General features: G+C 43.9%; 1 protein-coding gene across 3 annotated transcripts in view; it reads left to right on the top strand.

Moving 5' to 3' along the window:
* Positions 1-766: 766 nt before the first annotated feature.
* sbf2 (SET binding factor 2) overlaps positions 767-13,897 on the top strand; it is a 59,247-nt gene continuing 46,116 nt past the window's right edge. For all 3 annotated transcript variants that reach the window (XM_057024257.1, XM_057024263.1, XM_057024251.1), the window contains exons 1-2: positions 767-926; positions 7,685-7,770. In XM_057024257.1, the coding sequence (XP_056880237.1) occupies positions 872-926; positions 7,685-7,770 (141 nt within the window). In that variant the 5' untranslated portion in view covers positions 767-871. The remainder of the gene's footprint in view (positions 927-7,684; positions 7,771-13,897) is intronic.

Here is a 13,897-nt window from a genome sequence, read left to right as displayed (position 1 = left end):
ACGCACAAACCTATAAGATGATTCATACAATAGCTGATACAACCGGCACCTGGATACACACTCGCTTCAACACACACGTCTTTCCGAGCATTATATTATCTTGGCAAACGTAATAATTGTAGTTTGTGTTTGGTATTTAAACTTGATTTGATTATTGGAAATGCAGTGGATATTTTACAATGTTGAAATGAAAAAAAAACCAGAAACAATATTCATTATGTATATATATCTGCCTGTGGAGATTCCATTTATAATCACCTGTCCCTTGTATTAAGTCGTTGAGTAAGAGTTTTCTTCATGCATTCCAATAAAATCAATTCAGTTTAGACACTGAGGATGAATTTGGCTCACAGAAGCTGGATATTCTCAAGTGCTTTGGGTATTCTAGTCAGTATTAATACCGTACTATTCCGCTTTGTGTGTAAATCACATCTGACAAAATAAAATAATTTCACATACAGGGCATTTCTTTCGAATCATCCTCCATCTGTGTTTCTGTCAGGAGTTTCCCCCTCTCAATATTAATAGCTCCAGAAACTCTTGGAAAGCCGACAGGGAGTCTCTAGAACACCCAATCTGTAATCTATCATGGCGTTTATTAATCTGACTGTAGTTTTTGGGTTTGCTCAAGAGCGTGCGTTGAACTGCTGTGCTGTCATAATTGTTTGTGATGTGGACCCTCCTGTTTCGGAGCCAAAAATGGGGCTCTGTAGGGGACACAGTGCTCTATTTGTGAAGCGCCGGGCCCACGCCCAGGGATGTCTCCTGCTCCTGCGCGCAGGCGCAGTGGCACTCCTGTCAAACATGGCTGTGCTTTGGAAGAAGGAAAAATGCTGAATTGTGTTGGCATATCTCGGGAAAAACAGCAGACATGGCAAGATTGGGTGACTATTTTATTGTCGTCGGATACGATCAAGAGAAATCCGGTAAGTTTGGACGGCGGGGCGGCTCTCGGACGGCTGTGCGAGGGTGATGTTCGCGTCCAGGCCGCCAGTCAGTGTGTCATGATGTTGATGCTACATAGCTGCGGTTAGCTTCAGGTTAGCCGCCGCTAACTCAGGCAAGACGGGAAACGCATTCTTGTCTTTCTCTCCCCCCTCATGACCTAAGACTCTATAGCTCCCGATGTGTGTGTGTGAGTTTGCGGAGCGCTTCAAGTCACCAGTGTTTAGAGCTGACACACAACACGCTGCGATGTTCCTCCTGGATCAGTCGGAACTTTTTTTTTTTTTTTACCCCTCGGATTCCCAAAAAATCTGCCACATCCTGTCCCCGCTGAGCCAGCAGTCCTGACAGTGTCCCATATAGGGGACAGGCTTGTCATAAGATTACGAGCCCAGCGTTTCTAATCCAAGCGTGTTTCTAATGTTGCACGGGAGCTAGCCAGCTCGGGGTAAAGGTTGCTAGCCGGTGGCTGACCCGTGTTGTGCGCATTTGTTGCTCGATGTTGTCGTTTGTCCGTCCTGCCCTGCAGGCTGTGTTTCAGGTGTGTTTTACCCGCTGCAGCAGCGCTTGTCTGTAATTTGTTCTGCTGTATTTGTTTATGCCGGAAGGACTTTGGTGATGGGTCAGACACACAGCTCCAAGGAAGGGCAGTCCCTGTGCGCACAGTTCCTCTTTCCTCTTCCCTCCTCTCTCCTCCTCTCCTCCTCTCCTCTCCTCATGTCTTCTCCTTTCTCCCTGCTGTAGACATGATTCCATTGGGAACACGGGGAGTTCTTCAGCTTTCCCAATTCACGTGTTTGGCAGTGCATAGTTTCATATTTTCCCACCCTTACTGTCACTCAGGAGCTAATTTACTTTGCAATTTATCTTTCACTCACAGCCACAGTTTGACTCGTTTCTCAGTTGTTGCCATTTTTCAGTGACATCCTCTCAGCTCTTTCCCAGAGGGCCTGGAGCAGCTGATTCCTCTTAGCTGCCCTAGCTGGTAAACAGGGTCTTTCATCATCTCTGCACGCCCACGTATCAACTGACCATTTTTCCTTTTATTTTTGCGCTTCTGAGACAAAATGTTCCTGGCGAGACCACGTGGTGAGATGAAGTGTCATTCGAGGAAAAGAAAAGGCATCCTGAGACAGAAAATCCACCTTTGAAAGCAGGCAGAGCTGAAAACATGGACAAAAAATCCCAGATTGGCAGATATCGTGTATGCAATGGACGTCATACCTTCCAAGTGTCACTGACATGAAATAGCCACGATGACCCCCGTGGTTCTATTGTTTGGAGCAATCTGGCCCAAAGCCCAATAATAGTAACCGTGCAGCAGGTAGTCTAGACAACAGGTTTTCCCCGTCCATCCTAATTGTTAAATTGAAGCAGAGATCCCCACACGGGTCATTTTCAAGCTTCTTGCTCTGCGTTGGCTTTTGCTCCACTGGCCTGACCCAGTTCTTACAGTTAAGGTCTTTGCACACCAGTCCGACACTCGGCCATCTGGCTTCAGAGGGAGTCGTTGAACCAGGTTTGCTCGGCGTGTCCCGCAGCTGTCCATGGTTGGAGTACAGCAAATACCTCTGCGGCTTTTTCCTTCTCCGTTATAGACGGTTTAACGTGCACAGACCTTATATATGCCGGGGTCTTGCAGATCCCAGGGCAGTTCTGTATCCTCCACTTGTATTTATTTAATTCTTTGATACCAGGGCCACATGGACGCCTCAGTCTAAAGGCTTTTGCCTCAAGAGAGTGAATAGAAATCCACCAGATGTAGGGTTGTGAGTCCAGCAGCATGTTTGGGACGCTTAATTGAATAACACTTGTTTAAATCATCCCCGCTCATTGCAGCAATTTGAAAATGATTGAAGATGAAGTGGGGGGGGAAACTCTTTATATGATTATAAAAGTGAAGACGAGCATTCCTGCAAGCCACAAACGATGAAGATGGTTTGATGAATGCTGCTGGGAAAAAAGAGAGTATAAATAAATGCAGTCTGTAATAAACGCTTGAATATTTTCCGTTTGGACGGAGACAGTTTCTCATTACGGCTCAATTTTATATACGGCCTGGCAGCCTTTTCCTAAACAGTCGACTGCATGGACAGCGTCACTCCTTATTGAATCAAACTGTTTGTGGAATGCGTTTTATAGACGCCGCTCTTGCTGACCCTATGGGTGCGTACCTTCTGCTCTGGATGTGGAGAATGATTTATGTAACCCAGAACAACAAAATCTTTCCCAATATTCAAAAGAATGTTCCCGTCATTGATTCGAACGGCCGCTTTTTCCTGAGATTTGTCCCGGATATACCTAATATGGATCCTGCATGAACATCTCATCTCAACGACTCTGAACATTGAGCAGAACACCTTTAATCCCAAACGCACAGATGGTGTGTAACAATTTGAGTTCATGTTTTATGGTCTTTCTTGTTGCTGCAGTCAACTATTCTGGTGTCTGTGCTCCGGCTCATGGTTTGGTTCCATAAACCCAACACTGAGCTGGTGGGGCTCCACTTATCTTCATCTTTGGCAGCATTTCTGTTGAGTACTTTTCCCCAAAACTCAAGCATCTCCACAGCGCATTACTACATCACTTTATGAGGCATGAGAAGAATTTTGAACTTTCGTAACTTGAAGTTCCTGGTTACACAATGCTTTTTCTATAATAGAACGATATGAAGCTTCTGGATCCTGTTCTGAGATCTTCTTTTCATGAGATTTGTTTAAACGTATACTTTAAGCACTTTAGAGCAAACTCCCTTAACCAATCTGAGATAATATTTACTCTTAATTCATGTCAAATGTGGTAACTTTGGGAAGTATTTAATAATGCCATATAATTTTGGTTTGGGGGTCCTCCAGCAGCTGGAGATGTTGATGTAGTCGAACCGCGTTGACACGGTGGCTTGCTCAACTTATGGAAGAGGAGGAATAACTATACAATCACGGTCCGTGTGGTTTCAACATTTGCTCCCCGTCTTTGTTCCTCTAACATCGGCCTTGTGCAACATCTTCGGTGACGGCGCAGAACAATAACGGCAGCCGCTGGGATCAGATGGCAGCCGCTGGTGTCACCAAAGGGCTGCGGTGAACAAACCTCAGCACCTTTCGCTCACCACAGCCGGCAGCGCTGTGACTGTAAGTCAGACGGCAGATGTGTGATGCCGTTTGCTGCCTCCGTCCAATGTTTTCCTTTGGACTCCGCATTTGGCAGCCTTAAATTTGGATCCAGAACTGGTGGCATCCTGACCACAATGGAGGAGTTCCTTCCTCCCTGCTGTAGGGTTGCGAGCTGAATTGTGGGGGAGGTCCACGAAGAGTAGACGTGGATTCAAGAGGTTTCTCTTTTGTAAGAACGCAGTGTAACGGTGGAGCAGACTCATAGGTTCTTCTGAAGATGCTGTCAGTGGCAGGGCCGATCGGATCAGCCGATCCGAGTGAGGAGAAGGTGTCATGGGGTCGATTTCTCAGAGGTTTTTAGCGTCCCACAGTCAGACAGACGTCATTGTCCCTTTAAACATCTCGAAAGACAAAATATTAGGTAAGAAGGATCCCATGATTCTGTCAGTGGCTGTCCCAGATCCCCAAGAAGAGCTGTTGGAGTCGTCACAGGGCTCTGTGGGAGCATAAACTTCATCTTTGAGTCCAAGAATGTGAGATATCAATTCTTCCAGGAAATTAATGGTTTGGAGATGAGCTCGCGATTGGGAAAATAGGACAAAAATAGAAATCATCAGGAGGAAAATCAAAGCTTCAGCTGTCAAATATATTGCCCAAGTTTATCTTCACGCCAGCTGCTGACAGCAGCAGTTCATCAGAACTGAGCTTCACAACAAGCTGCAGCACACACACCCTTAATGTAAGGGTGGGGGTCGACACCTTTAAAAACTTGATGTGAGAAAAGGGAAGCAATGTGTCAGTATATAGCCACATGGATTTACATAAAGTAGGTCTACTTAGGGCCATACCAAAGATATAATGAAATTGGCTGATTCAAGCACAGATAAATCAGAGGGATAAATGCAGCATTTTTGTGTTTCCTATGAGCAGAAACATCTGCACTAAGCAAGACGGACTAGCAGGACGGACTAGCAACAGCTCCGCACTATTTCACTTGTTACGACTTTGCTGAATCATGCAACTTCAAAAGTGACTATAGGCTCTATTTTTTATATTCAGTTGCATCTGTTAGGTGGCGTGTAGTACAGGCAGAAACCCGCCCTTGGCCACGGTGTTACAGAGCTATGTTACCGCTATTACCCAATCAATTCATGGCCGGGCCATTTTTCTTTTTGTATTGTCACGGCAAATCAAAGCTTTAAAGATAACAAGCCTTTCATTGCATTATTGTGTCGGGATGTCAAAGGCCAGTTGTGTAATAGTGTATAACGAAGACAGCGCCATGAACTTGGCAGGATTTGGACCAAAGAGAAAAACGGCTTGCATAACTGAAACACCTGACGGCACAATTGTTTCCTTTCTGTTTTATATCCTTTTGTCCTAAATGTGAAACATATTTTGCAGATAATTTTTGGATTACATCGGTCTGCTGAGAATTTGTTTCAGCGATTGTGTGTCATATGTCTACCTTAAATTTTCAAAAAATAAAAATGAAATAAAATGAGAACTGAAGCAGGCATCTGCTGTGGATCAGCAGGATTTTAACAAGATATCAGAGAAGCATCTCTCAACAGCGACCAGCTGAACCACCAACTTTGTTATATTCTGGTAGAAATTTGCCACGGTTTAAAGTTCGCACATGGGTTGCTTTTCTACTCTTCAGCCAAAATAATTAAATAAATGATCACGATCTTGGACTTCACCCCCATCGCGTTTCACCGGCGGATGTTCAAATTAGCATGTTCCCTTTTGGGTCTGGGTTCTATTAGCTAAGCCGATGGGGTTCTTTTTAGTTGTCGGCGGTTGAGGGGGGGTGTTTGGAAGCACAGCTTGTTTTAATACATGACTGCAGCCTTCATGGAATGTGAAGAATTTTGTCTTTTAGTTTCAGCCATGGTTGAAAATTTGAACTTAGAGGACTTCAGACATGCGAGTTCAATTAGCAGAGCTGTAAAAACCTGTAAAGACCAGTAACTGCTGGACAGATTTCCAGCACTGATCTCCAAGCAGAACCCATATACAGGTCTACCTACCAGCAGCATTTGGGTGTATACAGGTGAACAAATCAACCACTGACTGCATCTCTGCTCTGATCATTAAAACAAACCAACCTCCCGGCACAGAGGCTGTTATTTAAGTGGCTTGATAGCGGAGTTGCCGTTGTAGTGCCACAGAGGACGTGTGATCCCGTTTGGTCTGACAGTTGTTCCAGCAACTCGCCTCTCATGTCCTCCTGTCACTCACATGCAAAGGTGTCGCTCAATCATGAGGCCTGCTTGTCTTTCACCAACTGAATGTCAAATTCTTGCAGGAATATTTCACAAAGATACAGTTTTTGGTCCAAATATTGAAGCCAGTTGTTGCACCCTGCGGCCTTCAACAATCCTGACGCTGCCTTGGACATAAAAACCACCCGATCGACAGTTCAGTCTCCAGATGTTAAAATACACCTCCATCCAACATGCTATGATTCTATACAGCACAAGCACACCAGTTTTTGTTTTTTGTCTAGTTCATCAAGTGTAATGGTTGGTGCAGTCGCTTCTAGTGGGGAGGATCAAGGTTCCAATCTTGGTTGGGTTTTCTCCACTTGCCTGGCTTTTCTCTCGGGTTTGGACTTGCCCTTGGGTATGGGTGTGTGAGCCTACGGCATCTGCTCCCTGCACAGGATCAACAAGTTCGATCTTTGCCGAGATGATCGCGCTCCACGGCTGACAAATAGATGCTATTTTAAGAGTTTCTTAGAATATCATTGGGATGAAGTCATGGGGTCAGCCAGCCCAGGGATGAATAAGCCTCGATGGTTTTGGCATGTTAAATGAGGGAGTTTTCTTAAATTGGAAACAATTTCCACATTTTAGTTTTCAGATTGCTAAAGCAGAAACTTGCCTTCATACATCAAGTGTCAAGAACACGTGCTGCTGATACGCGTTGCTGATCTACTTTCAGTTGCAGTGGTCTGCAGGACGTGTAGGGCCACTGGTGAACCTCAGGATGGCTGATTGTGAAGTGCAGCACATCTGCTGTAGATTAGCCGTCCTCAAGCTGCTCTCACACTATAGTGTGTAAGCGTGCCTGTTTTCATCGCCCTCCGCTCGGATCTCAACATCCTCATCCTGATGCGCAAGCTTCATGCAAACAATTTAATGTACAACAGTTTAATGTTCACACCGTGTGCACGTTAGCGCGTCTGTTTAGTGTCAGGTTTAGGATGCACCAGGATGTGCTTTTTAAAACAAGGAGTGAGTGGAGGTCTGAGGTTGAGCGAAAGATTTCACACACATTGGAAACAACCTGCTACCTGTGCTTTTGCAGATCGAGTTATTTTTGCAGATTTCTGTAGACATAAAGTTTTTATCCTTTTCTTCCTTTCCTTTATTGAGCATTTAGAGTTGGGTTGGGTCTGGAGTTCTTCCTGTGCTGCTCATTGATCTACATTTGATGTTTAACCCATGTACGAATCTGCACGTTCATCTTTTTGTATTTTATAAATAATGTGGCAGAAGTCTGAGGGACGGTGGCACACGGAGCTGACGCCCTGCTAAATAAGCTGTTTCTCATTATGAAACGTGGTGTTCGTTGTTTTTTCTGCTGACTGACTGGACGTCCTGTGGATTTACCTGCAGGCTCCGGTGAAGGATGTGGGAAGATCATCCAGCGATTCCCCAAAACAGACTGGGAGGGAACAGCCTTTCCTCAAGGGGTGGAGATGGTGAGTGATGTGAACGTTATCAAGACGATCAAGGCTTCAGTCATACTGTGATAATTGCAATACAATGACAGAATTATATATACCTGTACGTATAGTCACTGGAAATCTGCTTCTGTTTCATAGAATGTGACATAAACTGATCACACAGCTCCAGCAACATTACTAACTTTCAATCATAAAGGCTCTGAAGGCTTCTGAAGAGCACCATCATCACTGCGCTAACATTATTAGGACGTATTGGGTTGGTCACAGCCAGCCGAGCAACTTTAAACTTCCCTCATTCACTTCTCTTATCTGAAGATATAATTGGCTTCAGAAATTAAGTGTTCTCCCACACGTCTGCCCGCAATCCTAAAAAAGAACAGACGTTGGAATGGCCTTCACGTTTCCCCGCTCACGCATTTTGGTTTGTGTGAGTGGACGAAGGGTGTGAGTTTGTAAGTAGGTCCGCGGGTTTGCGTCACGACTGTGACTGCGGCCTTCGCTGACCCGGACAATAACACAGGTTTGGAGTTTGTGGCAGAAACGGGTCAGATGCCGTCTCAGGAAGAGTTAATGTGTGATGTGCAGGTTTAATAATGTTTGTCCGGTTAGCGGGTGTCCTTGTTCCTATCGGTTCCAGGGTTATGCGGTCGGTACGGTTCAGAACCTTCGGAACAAAATGGGAATAATTTGTCCGACTCGGGGCCCAAATTATATTCGGTGTCGCAAAAATGACAAATGTTACCCGAAGGAATTTTCATGTTTTGACAACACGTTGCCCTCTGGAGCTCGGGTAGCAGATATTGGTATTTCCTGTCTTAGATAAATTCTTAATTGTTGTTTATTTAAAAGTTTGTTTGTTTGGAAACCTTTCAGCGTTCCCTAATTGGGAAATATCTTCCCCCATGAAGCTCGTGTGTAATATCCAGTCTGCTTATTGTTACTGTTATGTGGTGGGTGACCCGTAGGGGCCTGTCACAGTGGAGTATTTGCTTATCAGGACTGGGAAAGCTCTCTGTCTCCAGGGACACGCCAGCTGAGACTGCGCAGGACAGGACTGCCCGTGTCCAGACCTTTATTTATGCCGTTCTCAGTAGATAAACCGCCCAACGGATTCGTTTTGTCTGCAGGCTCTGAGGAAAAAGCCAGCAAGTAAATTTCAACATTCATGTCGTTTCATATTGATTTGAAGATTTTTGCCCAAATGTCACCACTGTCTGTCAATTTTGGATCAAAACTGTTGATGTTATTTAAAAAAAAAAAAAAAAAAAAAAGCTTAAAGTGTAAACATTAGTGCATCAATCATGCAGAGACAAATCACGGGACAAACGCACTTTGATGTCACTCGTTCATCAATGAATCTTCCGGCGTGTGAATTATATTATCGGGGTTGCACCGTCTCAGCAGTCATCAGGTGAGAGGCAGGAACGAGCTTTGGACAGGTGGCCAGGCTGTTGCAGGACGGTCAACATTTAAACTCCTCCTGGGCCAAAGGAAGCTGTGAAAGACTGCAGCAGAAAGGCTTTTGTGCTTCAGCAGGTGTGAGGCCAGCAAACGGAGTAATATAGGTCAGATCTGGAGGCCAATGTCAACACGAGGAGCACATTCAAACATTAGGAATTCACAACATTCTTACACAGCAATTTGTTTTTCGCTGTGACTGGAACTCTGCAGATCCCTAAATGCAACACTTGACTCTGGACCCCAAGTTACTTGAATGGCAGCTTGTTGTTTTTTTTGGTTTGTAATGGTCACTGATGGCCAGGAGTTATCAAAGCTGCAGCTGGAGTCTTTGGCTCTGGTCAATGAGATACTATTGTACACAGGGCCTTGTTTATGCAGTGATATTCACAAGTCAGTTGTGGACAATTGAAGCTCTTATTGGAGCACAAACGGACATATTGTGAGTGGGAGGTTTTAATGGCATGCAGGCTTTTCCCTCATCACCAAGTCTGTTGGTGGCCATCAAGGGTGTCATTGTTGTGAGTTACTGTTAGTAGATGCGACTACCGCATAGCAGAGTGCTAGCGTCTTCATGAGACGCTAACGAGATGCAGCACGCACCGCTAATTAAAGTTGCAAAAAAAAGGTGTTGTGTGAGGTTTGAAGACATGGTTGAGGTTGAAGTTTTAATTTCCATTGATATTGAGAGAAAGGAGCAAGGCACTGGTTTTATTTAGCCAGCGATTGTGAAACAGGATTGAATTTATTATCTCTGCATCATCGCTCAAGCTTCCTGTCATGGCTCGAGTTTAAATTTAGAAACACTTTTGCAACTTTAGCTAAATATAAGTTTAGCTTAATGTTTCCAGATGTTACTGAGGACCTGTGTACCATTTATTATACCATTCTGCATGTGTTTGTGCGCGTACCAGCGTGCACGTATTCATGCTCTGTTATTTGTCTTTATTGTATGTCAGCGAGGATGGAATTGAGACACACTGCAGTCATCCACTGCTTCAACCCTGATGTTCCTGATGGGAAGTGGTTGGAATCATGAGGGTACACGGAGTGCTAGCTACATACTTGGAATACTAGGATACACATCATGGGTTAGGAATGATACACATGCTGAATGAATCCATTCTATGCAGTTCTTATGAACTATCAGTCATATTTATGATAATAATCATTTGCATAATCTTTGTTATTAGTAGTATTTTAACTATAATGAACAAAGTTCTTGGAGATTAGACTAAAGAATTTACATGTGACAAATTCTTGAGTCATCTTGGTGTTGTCTAAAACAAAAGCATGTTGGCAAACTTAACTGTACATAATTGTTTTTCTTTTTTCAATGAAATAACTACCGAAGGAATAAACAAAGACAGGAAAGAAGAGGTTATTTCCTACTATGTCAAACGTTGGCCCAGAGCCAAATGACTGAAATTCCAACTTTGAAGCTTTAATGAAGATAAGCTATATCCTCAAAGCTATTTGAATGCTGGTTTTGGTATGTAAGCCACTATTATTTACAGATTTTTCCTGGACTTTGGGGGGAAAAAAAGCTAATTTACAAACACAAAGTAACACATCTGTGGAGACCAGTGGATGAGGCCGAGCACATAAAACATCTTGCGGTTACGACAGACCCCCAGCAAACTAAACAAGCACAGATGAGGAATGCACAGACAAAAAGTGTTTACAACTTGCACCGAGAAAAAAAATGTGTTTCTAATCTTTCCGTGCAAGTGCTGATGATAGGAACCAGCACGAACCCTCATCTGTTGTGGATGAGCCGTGTCTGTAGATGGAGGTCGTTGCCCATCTAGTATATTTCCATCACCTCTGGTACTGTATCAGATCCTCATGGAGAGAGGCTCCAGAGATGCTGGGATGAATCAGCACATAAACCAAGAAAGAATTCTGTGTTTTCATTCCAAACAGCACAGCGCATTCGGCTACAAAGGTCATTTGGTGTGATGGCTACTACAACTGTAGCTCCGTTAAGAACAACATGCAGATTAGCCGTACATCGTTAAGGTGACTAAAGCCGGAAAAAGGAGTCATTGGAGGATGCCGCTGACCTCAGCAATCAAGTCAGAAAGTCATTATCGGCATTCCGACTGTGTTTATGAGCTACCGATTAGAGGTTTATCTCCATGGAGATGGTTAATTCACATTCCCCTACATTGCCACAGCATGTGGTTTGTTAAAGTTTCAGGCAAGAGGAGCAAGTATGGCTGATAATGGCCAACAATCTGAATTATTGGCAGCCACATTTCATTAGATTGAGATCAACATTTGCTACAAGATTCTCTATTATCTAAATTTGCTGGTTGGTTAAAAACACAAAGACAGTATAAACAAGTTTGTCTTTCCAGGGTTTTTTTTATGGCTTGGTTCAATTAGCGAGCTGTGATTTGTTGGTGTTGTCGCCACTGAGGTTCAACAAGTCAAGTGTCTCCATTTAGTTACGCAAGTGGCTGAAGTTTAGAGCAGAAACTGGGATTTGCCACACATCTACAAAAAGGAATGTCTGGCTATGAGGTGGAACTTTCCAAAGCTTTTCTTTAATTTCATGCACTCCTCGTTTACTGCACAGTCACTGTGAATATTTATATATATATATATATATATATAGTATATGCTTGTATCAGTTATTTTCTGAAATAGGACCGTTTATGTGACTGACTGGAATTCAACGCTGCTGCTCAGCTGTTTTTTCTTTCTTTCCATTTTTTTAAACAAGTAATTAAGGAAGCACTCCAGCAATACAAATCCAAGGAAATTGGATTAGTATGTTAACAGATTTCCATAATCCTCTTTTAACTGGCTTTATCGTCTCCAAAAGTTTGTAGAACACACTTTAAGTCTAATTCATAAAGGTCCCCAGAGCCACAGTGATAATGGCCGCCTAAGGCTCCGTTTACACATCAAAGTTTTCACTGTAAAACAGTCCCCCGTGCAGGCGGCACCCGGACCACCAATACGCTATCGTGCACGTTAGCTGTAATGAAACAGACGCGCGTACACGTATACTGAAGCACGTGAACAGTGAACATTATAAGCAGCGTTTATAACGGCAAGAAACAAAGTATTCCAGTGGGCCGATGATGAGGTGAAGTTGCTTCTGCCAGCAAACCCGAACAGTGAAAATCCGAGATAGTGGATTGGAAGTCGTGCAAGTGGTCTCGACCACTCGCACGAGCTCAGTTGCCTTTTGTAATCGTGCCTGAAATCGCTGCCAACAACAGGTTTTTGCGTTTTCACCCGAAAGTGTTGTTGTAGGAACATGAGCCTGAAGAAAACAGTGAGATGAGACGGATGAAAATGCTGAGTCACTTTAAGCGTAGCATCACTTTCAGTCTCTTCTGAAGCTCATATGAATCCTGACGCCTGACGCCGAGAGGGCAAACGCGTCCCAGAAGGCAGCAGAGTTCAGGAGCGCTCCGTTCCAGGACCCTGCAGCCTCGCTGCTGCTGTCGCGCTCCCCAGCACGAGCACGACGTGTCTTCCCCGATAGCATGTTCTCAAACGTAATTGTTGCATTCTGGAAACTCTAATCACAGGGAACAATTACAAGAAGTTAAAGACTGAAAAGGTTTTTAAAGTTTTTACAATCTGGTTTCGGACTCCAGCTGCTTTTGTGCTGTTTTTTTTTTTGTTTTTTTTTAATGGAAAAAAAATACTTGTCCGGTTTAGAGGGATGAAAAAAAATGAAACGATGTCGGTTTTCCCCATTTTTGTTATGTTTTAATTGGTCTGATAGTTGTTACATTTGTACATGCTTCACATTCCTCCTTGCTAGGATGACGCATTTCGGCAAAACACCACTCAAAGGAGAAATATCCACCCAGGGTTTGTTGTCCACCTGTTGTGTCTGACGTATTTTATCATTTGAGCACAAAATGTGACGTTACAGTGTAGGCTTATTGCTGAACTTTGCTTTTATCTGTGGTTTTGAGTACATGAACTACGGTTGTCTTTTTGGTTTGTTAGTCAGTCTGTTTCTATTTGTAAGTCACTGCTAAAAATCCGATTGTAAACTTTAAGTCCAACCACAGGTCAATTTCAGTTGCACACGGGTTACATGTCTCTTTTGCACAAACTATGACTTGCTCAGTTTCTCCCAAGCCCCCCCACGAGGAACGTGGCGCACGCTTTCGGGAAGGGTGCTGAGGAGTATATGAAAAAAAGAAATGTCAACACTTGTCAGATTTATGCCCCTGATGCTTTGTATCGAACCCTTTTGATTTCCAGTCATGCTCAAGCATCATTTTGAGTAAAAGGAGTCTGTCATCTGCGGTCCGCCTTGCATTGGCAGTCGTGACCAGACCTAACTGCACCGTTCAGCTCGCTGGGTTAGTCAGTTTTGGGCCCAAAGCCAGAGACTCAAAAAAGAATTTCTCCTCATTGTATCACTTCATGTGTTTGCTCAAGTGACCAATAACTTGACATGTTCCGCTACACGTCGGTCTCCTGATGTTTGCTAAACTATGAGCGAAAAACTAAACACTGCATTCCAGAAGCGAATGCCAGAGGGAGAATGGGATCATGTGTTTGTCAGGAAGATCCACATATGAGTAATCAATGCTCCGTCTGCCAGTGAAGCTAAACACATCAGGAAACAAAGCTGGGCTGTCAGGCCGGCAGGACTTTCCATGCTGAAACGCACTGAGTTCACCAGGAAGTGGGAAAACAC

Source organism: Takifugu flavidus, chromosome 2, assembly GCF_003711565.1.
Source record: "Takifugu flavidus isolate HTHZ2018 chromosome 2, ASM371156v2, whole genome shotgun sequence".
In the NCBI taxonomy this organism is placed as follows: domain Eukaryota; kingdom Metazoa; phylum Chordata; class Actinopteri; order Tetraodontiformes; family Tetraodontidae; genus Takifugu; species Takifugu flavidus.
The sequence above is the reverse complement of the archived record's forward strand: the minus strand, read 5'-3'. Positions and strand labels throughout refer to the sequence as shown.